Genomic DNA, 21,158 nt, shown 5'->3' with positions numbered 1-21,158 from the left:
ATTATATATTTTAAATATATATTTAAATTACTATCGAAGCGATATAAAAGAATGTCAATGTTGTACTATTATTACATTTTTATTAAACTACATGTAATAAAATGAATGTACCGATAACTTGATTGACCATGAATTATTCAGATGTTATATTATTAAATGAATGATGATATTTAACATGAAAAAATATTAAAATGATTGCTTTTACTATAATTATTATTATATCAATAATAATAATCATAAAAAAATATTTATCAATATATAATAAATGTCCAGATATGTAATGACTTATAAAAAGTATATGCATTTTATTAAATATATGTATAGAAATATTAAAAAAAGAAACCATAAAAAATTAATTAGAAATTAATTTATTATACATAAAGATACAGGAAAGAATATGATTGTTTGGGCCAATGAGCATATAAAATGGATGTATGTAATCATTTTTATGCAGCTATAGACGAACAATGCTTAATAAAAAGAAACTAAAAGCTGAAACATAATAGACTAGATCACCCTATTTAGGATGTATGATTTGTGGATAAATGACTATTTAACGCAGCTTTATGGGCAAATTTTTTTAAACAAATTAAACATTCATGAGTTTTTTCATTTATGTGCACAGACAAATGTTTTTTCAATGTTGCTTTATCTTTAAATATTTTCTGACATGCACTACACTCGTATGGTCGTTCTCCTGCATGTACCAATATATGACTATTTAATGTTGTTTTTTGAGTAAATGCTTTATGGCATACATAGCATTCATATGGTCTATCACCAGTATGACTTAACATATGTTTTCGCAATGAAGACTTCTCTTTGAAGGTTTTTTGACAAATGTGACAGGCATGTCGTTTATCGCCAGTATGTATAAGCATATGAGAATTTAATCTAGTTTTTTCTCTGAAGGCCATGTCGCATAATTCACAAGCAAATGGCTTTTCACCTGTATGTATCAAAGTATGTCGATTTAAATCTGACTTACGAGTAAATATTTTATCGCAGACTTTGCAATCATATTGGCCCCCTGTATGTAACAGCATATGACTATTAAGATCGGATTTGCGGGCACATGCTTTATGACATATATGACACTCATGTGGTTTTTCACCTGTGTGCACAAGCATATGAGAATTTAATTTTGCTTTTTCTCGAAAAGTCATTAGACATTCTTTACATTCATATGGCCTTTCACCAGTATGAACCATAGTATGTCTTATTAATTCTGATTTCCGTTTATATGTTTTTTCACAAATATTACATGCATGTGGTTTCTCACCACTATGTGCTAACATATGATTGTTTAATGCTGTTTTCTGTGTAAATGATCTATGACACATTGTACACTTGAATTGTTTGTTTCCATGTAACACCATATGCATATTCAATTTTGCTTTTTCCCTAAATGCTGCAAAACATACATCGCATTTATATGGTCTTTCCTCTGTATGAGTAACCACATGCCGATTCAGACTAGATTTTTCTTTAAATGTCGCGTGACAAACATCACATTCAAATACTCTTTCTTCTGTACTCATGGATTGGTCATGCTCAGAATCAGGTCTTTTTATAAATGCGTGTTGCAATGCATCATTGTCATATGGTTTTTCTAATACATGCATTTGCATATGACTACGCAAACACCATTTGTAAGCAAATCGTTTTTGACAGATATTGCATTCCAATGGACTCATTCCAACATGAGTCAGCATATGAGCATGTAAACTGGAATTATCCTGAAAATTTTGTTGACAAACCTCACACTGATTTCCACTACAGTGCATTCTCAGGTGAGTAACCATAGAATCATTATTTAGAAACCATTTTTTGCAAATAGAACATTGTATTTTATAAAATTTTGGTTGCTGTCCATTTGGACAAAATCCAGAATGTTTTTCTACATCATGTACTTGAGCAAAATTTGCATTTGTTAAGCACCTTTGCATAGCACCATCTTCTTTATCACACAAATTTGTATTTGCAATTTGTGTTGTCCAATTCTGATGACTACTGGATTCCCCATCCAATTCGAGTTTTACCTAAAATTATTTTGTGAGATCAATTAATTTTTTTATAAACAAAGCTTAATTATTAATAATTTTATATAAAATTTACCATTTCATTAGAGAAGTCAACTTCATTATTTTCGATAGGTAAAAATACCTTCTCGAATGTCCCAGAACAGATGTCCTCCATGTAGTCTGGATCAAATCTATCGCCGGGTTCTTCTTTAAGTACAACGCTTACAATGTTTTCGTCCTTAAAGTAAGGTTTAAGTTAGAGTCCTTGTGGAAGCATTGTATTGTATGGTGCTGCTGTTTCATAGAAAACGTTTACCATAACCTGACTGTCTATGTTTAACGCATCCATTGGTTCATCTTTCACTTTAAAATCTTCCATTTGCTATGATTTATTCTAGAAGTGAAATAATTTATTTATTCATGTTATATATAAACAATCTGATTACAATACAAAAAGCAGAAAAATCATGTTTTACAAGATTGAATATAGCCAATTATATTGTAACCATACTGTATAGAATCATTTAACCTAAAAATACGACATACAACTTGATCAATCCGATAATTTAGACATATAGAATTATTTTATTCATAAAAATTGTATGTCATATGATAATTTAATCCTTTTGTTAATTATTATGATTAAATTGAAAACGATGATTTTTTTGTTTCTATACTTACAACGGAAATTACACATTTCACCTACGAAACAGAACATATAAATCAAAATCTATTAATTCTTATTCTTTTTGTTATTAACATTCAAAATTTTTTTTATTTTTTAAAATTATACACATATTCTAATATTATTTTGATAAAATTAAATTTATTGAATCGATTAATTTACTTTTATATCATGAAACTGCGCGTTCCACACACATGCAAACATACGTTACATAAATACTATGCCTCTATTACACGGTTATATGTATATATATATATATATATATACATATGATATATATAGGTAAATTCGTGCTTGACCATATTGTGTTACTATCTACACGGAACTGCTAGTTGAATGATTATGCTCGATAATAATATATTACAGGATACATCTCTTTCAATAGTTTATTATATTTACTATATATTATTCAAAATTAAAAAATAAACAAATCAATTTTAATATATAAATTTCAAATATTTCGTTAAGATACAATTATTTTAAATTATTTAATTGAATTTATTTATTACAAATATTATAGTTTAAAGAAGATTATTTGTTTTAACAATTTATATTTTGATATTTTCTCTAAAGAAGAAATTCTATTAATAAATATAATATTATAATGTATGTGATATTATGCCAAAATTTCTATTGTTATCTATTGAAATAAATAAAAGAATCCATTTATTATATCTATCTAAGAAAAATAATTAAACAAAAATAATATATTTAAAATATATGATGTTATTTTATATTTCATTTATTTCCATCATAATATTTATGATTAAAAAATACACAACGTTATGTTTATATTTTTTTTAAAAACTATTTTTTAATAACTTTTAAATATATACCGTGATATATATATAGAAAAAATTAGTTAAATTAATTGATAATTTTCATAAATTGCAATATTTTATAATATTGTTAATAAGAAGGATATATAGCTGAGCGAAATTTTTAATATCTGAAATAATATTATAAAGACAAAGAAAAAAAAGATGAGTAAAAATATGTGAAAAAAATATATCTTACATTGCAAAATGTTAACATCGTCACAGGAAATAATTTTCCTGCAGTTAAATAAAGTGGCTTCTTTGATCTCGCCATAATTATGATCAAACTTTTTGCTTTCGTGTATTTTAAACTTACCCACTCGCATTCATATGCAGCATTATGTATTTCCTCGGACTATATAATTACAAGAAAATTTTAAGTAAATACACAAATAATGCAACAATGTAGAAAAAAAAAAAGAATTTTTACTTACTTGAGTTACTAACATTTGTCCTGCCATAAAATAGAGAAACGTTTGAAGAAATGTGTTTGTAAAATTACATATTAAATATATTATTCGAAGCAGGGAAAATTGCTCTTCTTCAATGTATATCTTAAGACATTTAAAAAAATATTTAAAGATTGTAATTATGAGATTTATAATTTGTTCCACAAATATCTTAAATAATTCTATAAGGCTAAAATACTTACAGTGATTATTAAAAAGCCATATATACAAGTACAAATTCCAAAATTAAGTAACAAAATGAGAAATAAAAGTGTTGATGTATTTTCGATCACATTTGCTGCTCTATAATGAAATATTTTTAAAAATTAAAATAATTTTTTATTGCGTATACTTAATAATATAATATATAATAATATAATAATATATAAGTTGCTAAAATAGAGAGAAAACAAGAGAAATAATACGGATTTATATAACACAATATAAAAGAAAATACCTGATAAGTCGTATATGATCTTTTACAATAGCTATTAAAACAAAATTAGAAGTTTCTGATTCTTTCATATTTGCTAGCTGAAATCGAAGATTTGTTAATTGGCCGCAAATATGAAGGATCAATATTCCAAAAAAATTATCAACTCCAGCATAACAAAATGCCGCTATTAAAAGACTGATAGATTGAAGAGTATATGTTATTTCGAAATATGGAGTTTCAGATACATCAAAAATGTAATAAGTTGGTAATGGAAAAAGTTTTTTTGCATCGGTTCCATTCATTACATATCGAATAGTAATACCGAATCTTGGAAGAATCATCAATAACCATATTAAAATACACATTAATATATAACCAAATATATTGATTATTCTTGCAATTCTTGCTCGCTGTATCATTACATCTTTTTCATAGTCAGTTTTTAATTTTAGCCAATCTTTTGCGATCATGTTTACAATCGGTGAGAGAACTTGAAAAAAAAAGTGATGCGAAATTTCATGCATTCTATATATATTTTTTTTACATTGATGCTTTCTACTTTTCCTTCAATTTAAACTTACCTTTCTTCTTGCTGGATATTACAATAAATTTTATTGTCGTTATTATCAAAGGAATAGAATATGCAAGATTATCCGTCACTTCCATTAAAGTATTGCATTGTTTAAGAGCACATAAGCAAGGAATCGTACAAACAAAAGTTATTAGCATAAAACATGCTATTATATGTAATTTCGTCCAAGATTGTTTTCTTATATTTTGTTCTTCCACAGGCCAAAGACAAATTAGATTTAAACTAAATCGATTTAATCTTACGGCCCATTCGTAGTCTATAAATATAATATAAGAATGAAAACTAAATTAAAAAATTATTATTTGAAAAATATTAACTATAATACTAATTAAAAAATACACCTTTTGAATATTTCTTTGACTCTGATGTAACCATTGTGTTTAAATTTCTCTACACACTCAGACAATTACTACTTTTTTTTTATATATGGACAACAATAAAAACGTTAGAAGACAATATTAAATACTCATATGGTAATAACATTGTAACATTGTATAAAAAAATATGGGAAAGTGTTTAATATTTCATCCTATCTTGTATCGTGAGAAACGAAATTTGTTTGTAACATTATTGCTTGTTAACTACTTTTTTATTTCTAAGTAAAAGTAACTAGAAACAACAACGATGAAACATTTGTTCAATTAAACTTTCAAAAAGATAGAGAGAAACAGTTTCTCTTTTCTCTCGTACATTTTTAATAGCTCTGATAGATTCGATCGATCATGTAGATCGCATAGACTTTCTTTCTATTTTAAACGATTTGATACGAAGAAGAACCAAATATTTTTATGCGTGATCGCATCTTTTTATACATCTTTTTATTCGTACGTGTATGTGCATGCAAATGTGTATATATGTGTGTACGTAAAGTCGTTTTTTGAATAATTCAAACATATTTCTTTTTTTATTTAAGATTACGAATATAATAAATGTATGTATCTATTTTATATTTATTTTAAATATATTAATTCTACTATTTTTGTTATTTATTATATATAATGTCGAAACATGTATATGTTTATAATTTTCCTTTTTATAAATTTAGATTATATTATTTAAAGGAGATATATAAGAATATATTAAATTTAATATTTTTATTAAATTATTTATAAAATATATATATATATATTAATATTTATATTAATATAAATATTTTAATAATAAAATATAATATTTTACATAATTTCAAATTTTCATTCTATTAAATATCGAAAAAACAATATTGTTATATGTTATATTTCATATAATATATGTAGTATGTTAGTAGCATTTATACTTATTAGCATTTTAATTAAAATGATTATAATTGATGTATTCTTATTTTTTTAATCATGATTGCAATTGCTTTTTCCCGACACAATTTTATGTTTATTTTATATTCATTTTATTTTTTATAGTAATCTCATTACAGGTGTTACCTCACGCACATTTGAGTAAATTGTCACGAGTCAAATACCAAGAAAGATTCGTAAGCTCTCCGCGCGTAGCGCCGGTGTGTGAACGACCTGTCGAAAGGCTAAATGCCGTATTTACCTATTTTAATTAATCAATTTTTTTATGTTTCTATACTATTTAAAATTTAGCATTTTTTCAAGACGGTGTAACATTAATAGAAAATAATTATTCTTAAAAAATCTAACCAACAACTCAAAAAAATCACTTTACGGTAATCATATCACGCACTAGTAGGCGTTGCTGTCATTTGGCTTCTCTTTGATTTTATTATTTCCTCTAAATATTAAACAGGTCATATAATTTTATACATCATTTTTCTTTTCTTCTATATGTTAATTTTAAAAAACTACCATGTTACTATGTATACGTAAAAATTATTCTTTGAGAATAATTTATAATAAACTCAATTGACAGTTTTAAATCTATTGCTTTTCAAAATAATTTTTAGTTTAAATTTATATAATTAAATACATTTGCTAAATTATATACTACAGAAATATGTAAACATATATAAATATTTAGTATATTATAGAATTTTAGTTATATTTTTTAATATTAATAATTATTATAGGATAGGAAATGTTTGCTAAAAAGAAAAAGAAACCACAGATATCTACTCCAACAAATTTTGAACATCGTGTACATACTGGATTTGATAAACGTGAAGGAAAATTCGTTGGACTTCCATTACAATGGGCTTCTATTGTTGGAAACAATCAAATTTTAAAATCTACAAATAGACCATTACCTTTGGTAGATCCAAGTGAAATTACACCTACAGAAATTCTAGATTTAAAAACTATTGTTCGAGGCCATAATGATCCAAAAGGAAGAACTTTCAGTGGTGAGAAAAACACTGAAAATGGATTACCCAAAACTAGTACAGTTGCTAGATCTAATTCTCTTCGTTCTTCAAGTCCACCAAAACTTAGAAGAGATTACAGGTAATCTTTTTTATATTTATTACTATTTTAATATTCAGTAATTTATTATATTTTTATTTTAGGCATAATAATAATTTACCACCCTCTGTGCCAGAAGGTCAAGAAATGTCATCAAATACTAATCAAATTCAGGGTTATACTAATTTTGGAAAACAACACAATTACCTTGATAAATTGAGACAAAATTCATCTAATGTTACAAGTGGATTACATTCCAATACACAAAACATGATTCCAAATCTTCAAAACCTTAATCCAAATATGCAATCATCTCCTAATTTAACACATGTTGGTTCAAATGCACCAAATTTGTCTTTAAATTTCCAAAATTTAAGTCCTATTAATACTCCACAATGTTCTATACAAAGTCCTAGTACTCCTCAACTTATAGATTCTGAATTTCATAGGATAAATACTCAAATATCTATAACATCTGGTCAATATAATGGAAATGTTCAGGTAAACAATACTTAAATATTATATATTTTATTTATATTTAAAAATATATATTATTTCTTATTCACACAGGCTTCAAATATTGATACTTCTTCAAAGGACCAACAAATAACTCAAAATACTCTTTTGCATAAATTACAACCTAAAATCTCACCAGTAGGTTCTATTGCTTCTCAACGACCATTAAGCCAATTAAGTACACATAATGTTAATAAATATTCACAAGGATATAGTACATCTGAAAATTCTTCTATTTTGCAATCTCATATAAAAAAATCTATTGAAACATCTCAATCAATGCATAATTTATCAAAATCCAATTTACCATCTTCTGGAAACAATTCGATACCTGATCAAAATCAAAATATGAAAAGTGCTTTGTCTTCGGGAAATCTGGCAGTCAGTTCAAGTTCAAATACAACGAATAAACAAACAGCGGAACAAAGACTTACTCATGAACAATTTAGAGCAGCTTTACAGATGGTGGTAAGAAAAACAAATTAATATTATGATAATATTAGATAATAAAAATAATAATAATAATATAAATGAATTCTATAAAAATATATAAAAAAAAGATATTTCAAATTATTATTTGATTTTATTTATTTAAATACTACAGGTAAGTCGAGGCGATCCAAGAGAAAATTTAGAAAATTTTCTTAAAATCGGTGAAGGAAGTACAGGAACAGTATGTATAGCAACTGAAAAAAATACAAATCGACAAGTTGCAGTGAAAAAAATGGATTTGAGAAAGCAGCAAAGACGTGAATTACTTTTTAATGAAGTAGTTATCATGAGAGATTATCACCATCCAAACATCGTTGAAATGTATGATAGTTTTTTAGTAGATGACGAATTATGGGTCGTAATGGAATATCTTGAAGGAGGAGCGCTTACGGATATTGTAACTCATTCTCGCATGGATGAAACTCAAATTGCCACAGTATGTTCTCAATGTTTGAAGCCTCTTGCATATTTGCATTCTCAAGGTGTTATTCATAGAGATATTAAGTCCGATTCTATACTACTAACGGCTGACGGTAGGGTCAAGTTATCCGATTTTGGATTTTGTGCTCAAGTATCTCAAGAATTACCCAGGCGAAAGTCTCTCGTTGGAACGCCATATTGGATGAGCCCAGAAGTTATTTCGAGGTGAATTATAATTTTTTTTTGTTTAGTTTTATTTAATTGTTTTATATTTAATTTATATAATTTATATAAATTAATAGCAATGTAGCAATATAAACTGAGCAATATATATAATATGATGATATATAATGATATATAAAATTAAAAGAGCGCTTGATTTTCGCCAAAAATTTACCGATATTTAAATCGTTTATATCTATATAACATATATATTATATCGCTATAACAAAAAATCATACATAATAATAATAATATTATGCTTATTTTGAAAGCTTTTACTTTTAGAAAAAGAATCATTAAAAAGTTTTTCTCAAAAATATTTTAAGCTAATAAAAAATAAAAATATTTTCAAAAATTGTTCAGATTTAAATGACCTAGCATTGATAAATTTCTTTAAAAATTGATAATTTCAAAGATTGAAATCTCTTCTTTACAAATACTTTTTAAAATTTGATATATGATTTTCTTTTTATTAATAAAAATTTTTTTTTATACATTTTTTTTATAAATTTTATAAATTTTTTTTAATAATCGATATTAAAATAATCCGAGATACATTATGAAAAGATTGCATGATCGGATATACTTCATATGTATGTATTTAATGTGTAAGTTTGATTTATATTTCGAATGTGTGTGATTAATATATATGTATAATACATTAAATTTACACAATTAATTATAATACATTACATAATTAAAGTATATAGTTTTAGTTATGAGTGATTAAATGTTCAAAAAAATATTGCTCTCTCTTATTTCTTCATATCTGTAATTTTAATCAGATCTTTTTGATGATTTGGTGATGATGGATTTTTCTATTGGATAAAATTAGTATGATATAGCAATAATACATTCAAAACGGAAATCTTTTTACATGTAATCCCATACAAATTGAATAAGAATATTCCTAGTCAAATATAATATATATCAATTTCTCAAGGTAAACAATTGAAATTATCTCTCACTCATTGAAGAATTTAGAATTCTTCTGAAAATGTATGAAATATTACGAACGATGATTATGAAGCATGAAAGAATTAACATTGAATATATAAAGAAATTTTAAAAATTTTGGAAAGATATTCTTCAAAAAGTGAAAAATCTACATTAATGCATCAATATGTGAAAAAGAATTGATAAGCACATTTTTTTGATAAAAAAAAAGTAGCTTTATACTTTAAAAAAACATCCTTTGGAAAAACTTATTTAGCAATTTTGAAAATAAAATTTTTATACTTCAAAATGAGACCAAAATTATTATTGTGATTTGATGAAATGATTTTTTGTTACAAAGATATAATTATTTAAATTTTTGGCGAAAATCGAGTATTTCTTAATTTTGCAGATTAATATATGTATATGTATTTCACATAATTAAAAGTTATTCCAAATTTAGACGTAGAAAAAATATTGTAAAAAATAATTAGTATTTAATAAAGCATAATCTAGACATAATTTGAAAAATGTAATTATATTTTTTTTTTTTAAGTGAAATCTTATAATCTTGACAATTTTTTAATCTCTACAATGATATATTAATACTTTTGCTCTAAATCTACTTAGAAATTATTACAATTATACAATTAAAAGTTTTTAAAATAGTTATCTAATCTGCAGATATAATAATTTATGTTATAACACATTATTTGTAAATATGAATCAATTGCTAATATCAACTAATAATAATAATAATAATTTTTTAATATTTAGTAATACATTAAGTAATATTACAAAAAGAATAGAGAAGTGTTTAAATTGTAATAGCAGATTATTTATTGTAATAAATAATTGTAATAATAACTTATTCATAAATAATCTAGAAAATTTTAACTAATAACTTAATTAATAACTTCAATATCAGATTAAAAAAAAATGAAATAATATTTTATTATAGAGATTAAAAAATTGATTATCAAAATTATAAGTTTCCATTTAAAAAAAGATATAATTGCATTTTTCAGATCAATTCAGAAAATTATATAAAATTATTTAGATTATACTTTATTAAATATTGTTTAATTTTGATTTATATATTTTTTTATCTCTACTGTTTGAAAGATATAATTTATTCTAATCTTCTAATATTAAAAATATTATATTATATATTATATATACAAAAATAATATATATATATATATTTTATTTATTTATTTATTTTAGGTTACCATACGGTCCTGAAGTGGATATTTGGTCATTAGGTATAATGATTATCGAAATGGTTGATGGAGAGCCACCATTTTTTAATGAACCTCCTTTACAAGCTATGCGACGTATTAGAGATATGCCACCACCAAAATTAAAAAATTCTCATAAAGTGAGCTAAAAATATTTTACAAATCATGATATGAATTTAATGATACAAGAATTATTTATTTAATTATTTATTATTATTATAAAGGTCAGTCCACGTCTTCAAGGATTTCTGGAAAGAATGCTTGTTCGTGATCCAGCACAAAGAGCTACAGCAACTGAATTGTTACAACATCCGTTTCTTAGGCAAGCACAGAGTCCAAGTATTTTAATTCCACTGATGAGAGGTTCTAGACATACGAACTGCTAATAAATCGGTGTAAAAAATAAAAATAAGGGTGGTAATTAATTCATTAAAACGTACATAGATTATAAAAGTAATCATAATTACGATCTTATTTTTTAAGTTGTTGTTAGATGTTACATTTTAAAATATGTAGAATTTAGAAACATTTAAGCGATTTTCATTGTTAAACAAATTTTACATTCCATTGTGACCTTAACTTAAAAACGTTATGTTACAAATGGTTATATTGCCTTTGATAGGCATTAATGCTGTAAAAGATATTTTTTATATTGAATTATTTAACAAAATATTATAGACATTCAAGTGCCTTCATAAATAATACTGTTTCTTGTTTATACTCTTTATTTCGATATTGATTTCACTGTTTGTTACCTGTAAAAGCATTTGTGAGATGGTAGAAATAGATTTTATTGTATTCATTCAAAAGATAATGAAAAGAGATACTACTTCTTTTAAGTAGTAAAATAAAAATATTTTTATGCATGTAAGTACTTACTTAAAGTAACAATTAAATAGTCATATTTAATTCAAAAGTATTGATAAGACAATTCTTATATTAAATGCTCTGAGAAAGGAATAATAATGTCAATAATTACATTGTTTCAATTGACAATTCTTATGTGTTTTATTTAATTTAAAAAGAAAAAAACGAGATTTTATTCATAATTTATTTTATACATCTTAAAATAATACTATATAAAATATATAATTGGAATAAAAATTAGAATAATTTGACAATTATAATTTTACAGTTTTCAGATTAAGAAAATAAGCATAAGATGAATCACTATAAAATGAATTAGATTTTTCAAATATAATCCAATACGTTCCGTTCAATATTTTTAAGAAATATGAAAGAGTATTTTAAGTTTAATGATATGTTAAAAAAAAGTATTTTGGTTAAGAAAATAAACAATTGCAATTATACATATTTGTGAATGTATAGATATTTGAGTGAAATTAATGAAAAAAATTAAAATAATAGTTATTTTATTTTATTAAACTATTATAAAACAAATTATAATGATAATCCAAATTTATTTTGATTGAATAAAAATGCAATACAAACAAATACTACCAATCAAATATACGATTTATGATCATAATAAATTATTAAGTTACACATAGAATGTTTACAGAATGTAGATATTATCAAATGTTATTACATAATAATAAAATATGCAAATAAAATTGTCACAAAATGTTGTGAATCATGTTATTCTTCTCTATTTATAAAAAGATATTTTAAATACAAACAAAAATACAAAACAATCGTCTTTTTTTATATATCTCATAAGATTTATTACAGATGACATATTTCATATGATAATATTTGTAAATGTATGATAATATCAATTATCAATAATTGATATTGAATGATTTAATATTTTTATGAAGAAAAATCTGAAATAAAAAATAAAATTATTTTAAATAATTCAAGTTTTTTTGTATTAATATTATTTATATATCACTGTATGCAATAGAAAAAAATGATACTAGAAAATGATTACATTTTTTATTACATTAATAATATAATGTTCCTCTTTTTTTATAAATCATTTTAAAGATTACTTTGAAAATAAAGAGCATCGCAAATTGTACAAATCATAAAAAATTAATCGATTTCATAGATCTTTTTTATATCCGAATTAATAACGAATATTATATATATATACACACAAAAGAAAATTGTAATATACTTTAAAGTCTTTTTCAATTTAAAAATATTAATAATGGAATATGTAATAATAGAAAATATGTTGAAATATTTTATTCTCAAATTTTCACGTAACATTTATATTGTATACAATAATTTTGGGTCATAAGTTGGGTCATAAGCATTAACAAAGATTAAAATAAATAAAATAAATATAAATATAAGCTATATAAAATCAATTTATCTTATCTTTATAATTCTAAAAGTATTAGTATCATCATAGTAACATAAGGCATATATGATTAGATTCAAATACATATATATTTTAAAATACCATTTGCTGATTGGTGAAACGTGACGAGCCTCCATTTGACCGAAATGACCTTCATATTATGCTTGGTCACTGGCGCCACTGATGTTTCTCAATCAATTTAACTGATAATTTTTCATGAATTGCATAGCAGAGAACTATATCAAACAATTCACATATCAAATATTTACTTAAGAAAATAATAGATTTCAACGGTCATAAATGATTCTTTTTTCAATCAATATATTTTCATTATGGAATTTGAAGATAAAAACAAAAAAATGAATATTTGCATCTAGAAGATTTACGTATTCGTACATTGCTACGTGACTGTGTGCAGTAACGTAATCGCATGCCAACGTGTCAGGATTTTTATTCTCATCATTATTCAATTTGAAAAATATATTGTAATATAAATTCTTACATTATTGACGTTGTAAATTCACATTTTATATTATGAACAAGCAAATATTTATTTATAATTTGGAATTAATTTTTTATAAAAAAAAATAATTTAATCGATACATTTCAAATGATTAAATATGATTAACATATTTCGAATATTAAATTATATAAAAGTTTGTAGTCATTTGAGTAGATGATTGAGTAACAATATTAATATATAAAACAAGAAAATTATAGTTTAACAAAAATTTAAATAATCTAAATTTGCTATTTATAATTTATTATCGGTTTAAAAAATCAATGAAAATAAATTTCGTGAAGGCTTGATTCAAGTTGACCTCGAATCATCGTTTTTCAACAGAACGTGATAAACGAATTTGTTATTACGTCATTCTATATCAATATTTAACTTAATATTTTCATTTTTCTTTTTCATTGTCTCTAATTTCTACTTTTTCTTTGAAAAATGTATATATATATATGTATGTTTATTATCACATATATATGTATATTTAAAACTTTGGCATAATATATATCAAATTATACATTTATAAAAAATTAATAAAATAATTAGTTTTAAAAATTTATTCAATTTATCTTCTTTTTACGAGACATCTTTTATAATTTGATATAACAAAAAACAAAACATATAATAAAATAAAATAATTTTGAAAAATATTGATTAATATAATATAGATATAATACAGAAAAAATTGTACAAAGTATCAAAATAGTAGATTATAATTGTTTTCGTTTTAATATAATGAAGTTGCATAAAAATTATAAATACATCCAGTTTAATTGATCGATTGATTAATCGATTAAGAATTTTGATGGGTACTTAAATATATTGCTAAAAATTTATATACATAATAGCATTATTTAAATTCTTTTTCATCAATTCTGAATAAAAAATAGAAATAACAAAATTTAAAGGAAAAGAAATGATTAGGATATTAAAGATAAAAAGACATTAAATATATAAATGTATATGTGTATCCGCTAAATTGTTATATTAAATAAACGTTTTCTGATAAACTTAACATCTTGATATAGATTGTATATTTTCCAAATAATTGAAAAATAAATAATTTATTAAACGAATTCATAGACTATTTGAAGAAAAAAATTTAATTACCCTTATAAGAATTTATTTATTTAATTGTTCTACCGTTAATTTGTCAGAAATTGCATTTACTATAACCGTAGTTTTACGTATAGATCACGACAAAAATAGAAAAAGAGAAGGTTTGCAGAGGCAAAGAGAAACGTAGTAGAGGAATGGAGAAGAGAAGGGACTAAGGAGTGCAGAGTATAGAGAGAAAAAAAGATGCAAGAAGTGGCAGCAACTGCGAGGTCATAAATATAAGCGCTGCTATACCTTTCTACTATTTGATTGGTCGAGCCTCCGACGAGCCTCCTGTATACTCATGACGATACGTAATGCCGGAGAAACGATAGAATGGACAATCGCACGAAGGCGCGAGTGCTTCGACAAGGAGGAAGGGGGAACAAAAAAGAAAGATCAAAGATGAACCAGACAAGACAAGGATAGCACAAACGAGAAATCTACGAACGAAGAAAAGAAGAAAGGTGCGACCTTCGAACATTGGATCGTGATTACGTGCCGTTCGTATCACGCCACAACACAATATACATCATATGTGGAATACCGAATTTTTCTAACTATTGAATTATAGATAAAATAGAATACCATTAATTAATCTAGCTTATTTGATTTTAATTAAAAATAAGAAAAAAGAAATGAAGAAAGGAATTCATTATTGAATAAAATTATCAATTAAGCTAAAGAATTTCATGCAATGAAATAGTATAATTATTTGAAAAATTTAAACAAATAAATTAAAAAGATTATCAAAGAAAAACATGAAAATTGATTAATAAATGTTTTCAAAATCTAATATCTAATATTTAAATTTAAAATCTACTTATAGTTTGATGTTTTATTTATGACATTAAAAAATAATTTGACATATAATAAAAAAATAAAAAATAATTCAGCGTAGATGATTATCAAAAATAATGTAATATTTGATTTGATAATTTAATAATATGAAATGTACTTTGTTTTTTTGAGATTTTAACAAAAAAATATGCAATTTAATTCGTAAATGTAATATTATAACTTGAATTACCTGCATGCGAGACAACATGATTGGCAATGACGTAAAAAAATAGAATAAAAGAGCAATAACGTCATTATACCATGTGATCCGTCGAACAAACCGTTACATCGCATCATAATGAGCTAGCTTTTCATCATCATTCGCCCATTCTCCTACTTCTATGTCACTGCTAGCTATTTTGTCCCGCATGTTGGTAATTTAAAGCGGGAAATATTTTCTTAAATAAATAGTTTCGTGTTTTATTTGAAATTGAATACAATATAATGTTATCGTATGTTTTGATCAATTACTACAGATTGATTTATTGCTTTATGATCAAAATATTAAGTCATGAAATTTAAAAACTGCAGAAAAATAAAGGAAGCAATAAAAAAATCGAAGATGAAGAATAGAAGAAAACATGAAAAATGCAAATTTGAAAGTAAATAAGTTAATCAACTTAGAAAGAGAGAGGAGAAAGGTATGAAAGAAGAAAAATAAGCAAAAAAATAAACGAAAACAAAAAGAAAAAAAATAAGTATTGAAGTTTCGCTTGATTGATTTAGTTATTTTCCCATTCGTTGAATGGACCATTCTTGCTGGCATAATGGACAACGATTATTCTGTTGCACCCAAAGTGACATGCAACAATAATGAAATGAATGATTGCATTCTCCCCAGACGACGACACAGTCCTGTCGGCTATCATCTTTTTTGCTTTCCGCTTGACATCGAAGACACGCATCTGAAAATGAAAAAGATTTGGAATATATGATTGTTCACAAGGAAAAATCTTCTCAATTTAAATATTAAATTTCAATTAAATATAATATGCCTATTGTACAATGTATAAAGTACAGCCAAATAAGTGTACAAGTGAATATAAAATGATTTCATTTTTTTTTAAGATGACATGACATGAAGAAAAAAATATAAAATAAAGTTTTTTTTCCAAAATTTTGTTTTTAAAATAATTAAATTTAAAAATTCATTGTTTATGTATTTAGTTATGATTAAAATATGACCAAACAACATAATATTCATTATATTTATAAAAATATCTTTTTGATCTTTCTTGAATTTAATATTGGAATTAAAATTCGAAAATATTATAAACATTATTCAAAAACACAATGGACATTATTTGATCTTTAATAAATTATTAATAGTTATTACATACATATGAAGATAGATTTTTGAATTTAATTATTTTAAAAATTAAATCTTGGATTTTAAAAAATTTTATTCTAAATTTTTTGTTATTTTTTTTATAAAAAATCACTGTACCCACTTGTACATTAGTCTATATATGTATTTTTGTGATAGAAAAATTTGAAATAAAACTTGAAATTTATCAAGAAATGAATATAACATTCAATTTGAAAATTCGAAAAATTCGATTAATGGTCAATCGCTTTTGAAAATATAAATATAAAATTGAAATACAATGATAACAATCGAGTCGTTACATCGAATTTTTTGAATGAGAAGCCGATTCACCAGCGACCAACTAACTGACTGGTATCATCGATATCGTCTCGGTTGGCTTCTGCTGTCTCGGGTATACGAAGCATATCCAGTAAAATTCCATCGTCTTATCTAATGCAGGTGCGCTTGATACGTTTGTTAGGAATAATTAGCAAATCAATAGAAGCATAGATTAAAAAAAATTAAGCAAGTTATTAAAAATTAAAGATTTTTATCATTTAAGTATAATTTTTTTATCATGAACAAAATCGAAATAATATTGAGAAAAACTGAAAAAATAGGATACATTAACAATTAACGATAAATTGTAAAATAGTTTTAATAAGATGTATGTAACAATTCTAAAGAAATAATAATGCTGGTCAATTAATCTTCGATGATCTTCATGAGAATTGCCACTTGTTAACCCACGCCAGGGGATCCAAATATGTCCGTGTTCCCGAGTTTAAAGCGAAAAAACATTGGACCAATTAAATTTTAGACGAACAAGAAGATGATAAGCATAAAATACGCTTTTTTCAGAAATATTCCTTTCTTTTGTTTTACATTTACTTTTTATTTTTATTATATAATTAATAATTCGCTATGAATTAATAAATATATTTTTTATAGTTATCATAAAATAAATTGATTTGTTTCGAATCAATAATCCAATTTTGCGTTTCGATTAACCATCGATAATCTATCGATCTTAAATGATAATAACTTCCCTAAAAGCATAATTTATTCATACAACGAAATTAGAAATAGATTCAAATTTCAAATAATATATGGATAGGTAATGGTATCCAATTACAATCCGAGAAAATAATTTACATATTGAACAAGCTATTCGTAATAATGACTATTTTGCTTTTAAATTTGGAAAATCGAAGATCGTATACATTAATACTGATGAGATTGCGATAGTTATCGAACTAGTTTAACTGCATCAATCATTTCGATTTTCTAACGAGTTTCTCGAACGTTCGAAGAATGCGTCCTATCGATCTCTTTGTGAGATTTGACAGGCAATAAAGATCGATTGATGTTACATGCATTAATCATTTAATTAATCTATTTAATTGATTGAACACTATTTGAAATATTAAAATGAACGAAACTTATTAATTATATATATTTATTATTATTATATATTAAAAAATTCAAGAGTTTCGATCATAAGATTAATGGTTATAAAATAAATAATATATGATTATAAATTTAAAAAAGAATTACAGAACATTTGTCACGTGCTTTAACCTGACAAACGATGCACGACGACCGAGCAATAAGAACGATTGAATGGCCTATGTGTGATAATGTTCTCTCACAATGTATGCTATTGAATTGCACGTTATTAAAATCATGAATACTTTACATCTACATTTAAAAACTCTGAGAAACTCTGCATCGAATCGAAGTTCAGAATACAGTTTCGACAATTATACCATATATATACATAAAATACTTGTTTGTTTTTTTATTGCCACACCTTCCGTTCACATTTTCTTTCTATACGTTCATAACAGAAATTATACAATTCAATATAAAATACTTTCGCTTCATAAATCCTAACATATTTTGATTAATATATGATTCTAATCAATCAATCGATATATTCATCTTTTTTTTTATCACATCAAATATGAAAAAAGATATTAAATATTGTTACATTTATATTGTAAAAACGAAAAATTTCGAGAATATATTAATTTATTTTTTTCAATCAGTTTTAATTCTGTCAGTGTCACATTCGTAAATTTTTATCGATCATTACAGTTACCAGGTATTTTTCCTTCGATACAATACTAACAATTCGCTTTATCGATTAACCTCTATCGATCAATGAGTTGACCGTATTCCGTGATATAACCATGCACGACAATTGTTGAAGAAATCTGATCATCGAAGAAACGAAAAGAAGAGAAAGAAATTGATCTTCGCCTGAGATAAAATTTGTAATGTAGCTATTGTTTTGTTTTTGAATTTAGTTTTAAAATTTCAATTATTATACTTTTCAATTGCTCATCTTATTCAACTTTGTTTATCTTCATTCTCTACATTTTGCAAATCATATCGATATTAAGAGAAATTTTTTAATTTTTAAGAGATATTGATATATTTCAATATCTTAAATGACTCACGATAGATTCTATTCGCGATTCAATATTATATATTAATTCACTAATACAATAATTAATAAATATTATATTATTAAGATTAAAATAATAAAGATATTATATTATTAAGATTAAAATAAACATGTTATAAATATATATGTACAAAAAAAACTCTTAAAAAATTTATATTTATATTAAAATTTAAAACATTTTATATATCAATATAAAATTTTCTATATCAATATAAAACATCAAAAAAAAAAAACATGATTTCGATTGCACAAAATCATCAATTATAAATTTGATACATTTTTTATAGTTATAATCTTTATAGTTATGAATTTAATAAAGATAAAAATTCAATTATGAATATAATATGATATTTTTAAGATCTTATATTTTTTGACATCTTTTATTTTCGTTAAGTAATTATTAAAGCGATGAATTTTAATACATACAAATTATATCTTTTTGTTTTACTATATGCATATTAATTCAAATTAATATATAATAAAAGTAGAAAAAAAAATTTAAAGAAAGAAGTTAAAAAACAATAAATATATTTTGCAAAAAAAATTAATTTGATTTATACAGAATGTTTTCGAAAGCATAGTGCAAAGGTTGAAAAATGATTCTATGCAAAAATAAATCGAAAAAAAATAAAAATAAACATTTTTTCGTTTTCAAATATCAAAAATCAAATTTTAAAAAATTTTAATTAAATAAAAATAAAGTTGGCTATTTCTCGATTGAACATAAATAAATTATCGATAAGTAGTCTACATGTGGAAATAAGCAAAAAATAAAATTTTATCGTTTATGTCTTTATTTTTGAAAAAATCGAAATTGAATATTTACAATTAAAGAGTTGTACAATCGATGAATTTTCAAATTTTCAATTCTCTTGAAGACTATCTCAAATCTCTTGAAGAATTTTTAAATGAAAAAATTTATTTTATTTTTCATGTATTATACTTATTTTTATATATAGAATGTACTTCTATCGATAGTTCACTCGTATCTAATCAGAAAATAGCTAATTTCACTTATACTTGAAAGTTTTTCAAACTTGATTTATTTAAAAACCGAAAAAACCTTTAAATAACAAATTTTATCCTTTTTTTTGGATTTATTTTTGTAGAAATACTACATAATTTGTGTCGTAATTTTGGAGACATTCTTTATATCTTTTTTTCAACATTATTATAATTTATACATAATTTTACATGGAAAATTTTAAAATATTATCTATTATTTCCAGATATTATTTAAATAATCTAAACTAAAAATACAATTTCAATTACGATTTTTTTTTAAAATACGAATAAGAAACAAGAAATTATAAAATAATATAAATATAAGAATAAGAAACAGGAAGAGAAACATACATATATATATGTGTACAAATGAACAAGATCGAGGGCATCTCTATACTATTGCAACTGAACGAGGTCGAATGACTGGAAACTTCTGTGAAAAGTTCACAAGATATTGATATC

General features: G+C 23.8%; 4 protein-coding genes and 1 long non-coding RNA gene across 7 annotated transcripts in view; 1 reads left to right on the top strand and 4 right to left on the bottom strand.

Annotated features, from left to right (window-relative positions):
• Nucleotides 1-352: 352 nt before the first annotated feature.
• Nucleotides 353-3,036, bottom strand: LOC100870523 (uncharacterized). The gene is made up of 4 exons (XM_012492587.3): nucleotides 2,706-3,036; nucleotides 2,341-2,418; nucleotides 2,119-2,262; nucleotides 353-2,042 (listed from the first exon to the last, which is right to left on the bottom strand). The coding sequence occupies exons 2-4, from the start codon at nucleotides 2,401-2,403 to the stop codon at nucleotides 522-524; spliced, it is 1,728 nt and encodes a 575-aa protein (XP_012348041.2). The 5' UTR covers nucleotides 2,404-2,418; nucleotides 2,706-3,036; the 3' UTR covers nucleotides 353-521.
• A 457-nt stretch (nucleotides 3,037-3,493) lies between these two features.
• LOC100865877 (odorant receptor 10) lies at nucleotides 3,494-5,511 on the bottom strand. Of its 2 annotated transcripts, XM_031919514.2 has the most exons (7): nucleotides 5,346-5,511; nucleotides 4,994-5,260; nucleotides 4,434-4,902; nucleotides 4,180-4,279; nucleotides 3,962-4,081; nucleotides 3,727-3,882; nucleotides 3,494-3,658 (listed from the first exon to the last, which is right to left on the bottom strand). In XM_031919514.2, exons 1-7 carry the CDS (start codon nucleotides 5,377-5,379, stop codon nucleotides 3,608-3,610), a joined length of 1,197 nt encoding a protein of 398 aa, XP_031775374.1. In that variant the 5' UTR covers nucleotides 5,380-5,511; the 3' UTR covers nucleotides 3,494-3,607. The 2 variants fall into 2 exon arrangements, with proteins under 2 accessions (XP_031775374.1, XP_086772925.1); XM_086916799.1 differs by having other exon boundaries at nucleotides 3,551-3,882.
• Nucleotides 5,512-6,463: 952 nt separating this feature from the next.
• mbt (serine/threonine-protein kinase PAK mbt) lies at nucleotides 6,464-12,773 on the top strand. Of its 2 annotated transcripts, none has more exons than XM_086916785.1 (7): nucleotides 6,464-6,670; nucleotides 7,031-7,403; nucleotides 7,466-7,862; nucleotides 7,932-8,345; nucleotides 8,482-9,014; nucleotides 11,175-11,328; nucleotides 11,413-12,773. In XM_086916785.1, the coding sequence occupies exons 2-7, from the start codon at nucleotides 7,039-7,041 to the stop codon at nucleotides 11,572-11,574; spliced, it is 2,025 nt and encodes a 674-aa protein (XP_086772911.1). In that variant the 5' UTR covers nucleotides 6,464-6,670; nucleotides 7,031-7,038; the 3' UTR covers nucleotides 11,575-12,773. The 2 variants fall into 2 exon arrangements, with proteins under 2 accessions (XP_086772911.1, XP_086772912.1); XM_086916786.1 differs by having other exon boundaries at nucleotides 6,475-6,750.
• LOC147656109 (uncharacterized) lies at nucleotides 12,647-13,696 on the bottom strand. Its single transcript, XR_015295019.1, has 2 exons — nucleotides 13,563-13,696; nucleotides 12,647-12,975 (listed from the first exon to the last, which is right to left on the bottom strand). It is a non-coding gene; the product is annotated as an uncharacterized LOC147656109 (long non-coding RNA).
• Nucleotides 13,697-16,303: 2,607 nt separating this feature from the next.
• The window catches only part of LOC116413870 (Regulator of cullins 2), a 25,378-nt gene continuing 20,523 nt past the window's right edge, over nucleotides 16,304-21,158 (bottom strand). The window contains exon 2 of the mRNA XM_031919471.2: nucleotides 16,304-16,814. Coding sequence (XP_031775331.1) covers nucleotides 16,636-16,814 — 179 coding nt within the window. The 3' untranslated portion in view covers nucleotides 16,304-16,635. The remainder of the gene's footprint in view (nucleotides 16,815-21,158) is intronic.

Source organism: Apis florea, unplaced genomic scaffold (genome assembly GCF_048593485.1).
Source record: "Apis florea isolate Af1SG1 unplaced genomic scaffold, ASM4859348v1 contig_3803_pilon, whole genome shotgun sequence".
Taxonomy (NCBI): Eukaryota; Metazoa; Arthropoda; class Insecta; order Hymenoptera; family Apidae; genus Apis; species Apis florea.
This window is presented reverse-complemented; position numbering and strand designations above follow the sequence as displayed.

Excerpts from the sequence above, each read along its gene's own strand:
- LOC100865877 (XM_086916799.1), bottom strand. The coding sequence starts at position 5,379 with ATGGTTACATCAGAGTCAAAGAAATATTCAAAAG. Across the intron at positions 4,903-4,993 it reads AATATCCAGCAAGAAGAAAG|TTCTCTCACCGATTGTAAAC; the intron begins GTAAGTTTAAAT and ends TTTTTTTTCAAG. Across the intron at positions 3,883-3,961 it reads GACAAATGTTAGTAACTCAA|TCCGAGGAAATACATAATGC; the intron begins GTAAGTAAAAAT and ends GTAATTATATAG.
- LOC100870523 (XM_012492587.3), bottom strand. The coding sequence starts at position 2,403 with ATGGAAGATTTTAAAGTGAAAGATGAACCAATGGATGCGTTAAACATA. Across the intron at positions 2,263-2,340 it reads ACATAGACAGTCAGGTTATG|GACGAAAACATTGTAAGCGT; the intron begins GTAAACGTTTTC and ends CCTTACTTTAAG. Across the intron at positions 2,043-2,118 it reads TTGACTTCTCTAATGAAATG|GTAAAACTCGAATTGGATGG; the intron begins GTAAATTTTATA and ends AAATAATTTTAG.
- mbt (XM_086916785.1), top strand. The coding sequence starts at position 7,039 with ATGTTTGCTAAAAAGAAAAAGAAACCACAGATATCTACTCCAACAAAT. Across the intron at positions 9,015-11,174 it reads AGCCCAGAAGTTATTTCGAG|GTTACCATACGGTCCTGAAG; the intron begins GTGAATTATAAT and ends TATTTATTTTAG. Across the intron at positions 11,329-11,412 it reads AATTAAAAAATTCTCATAAA|GTCAGTCCACGTCTTCAAGG; the intron begins GTGAGCTAAAAA and ends ATTATTATAAAG.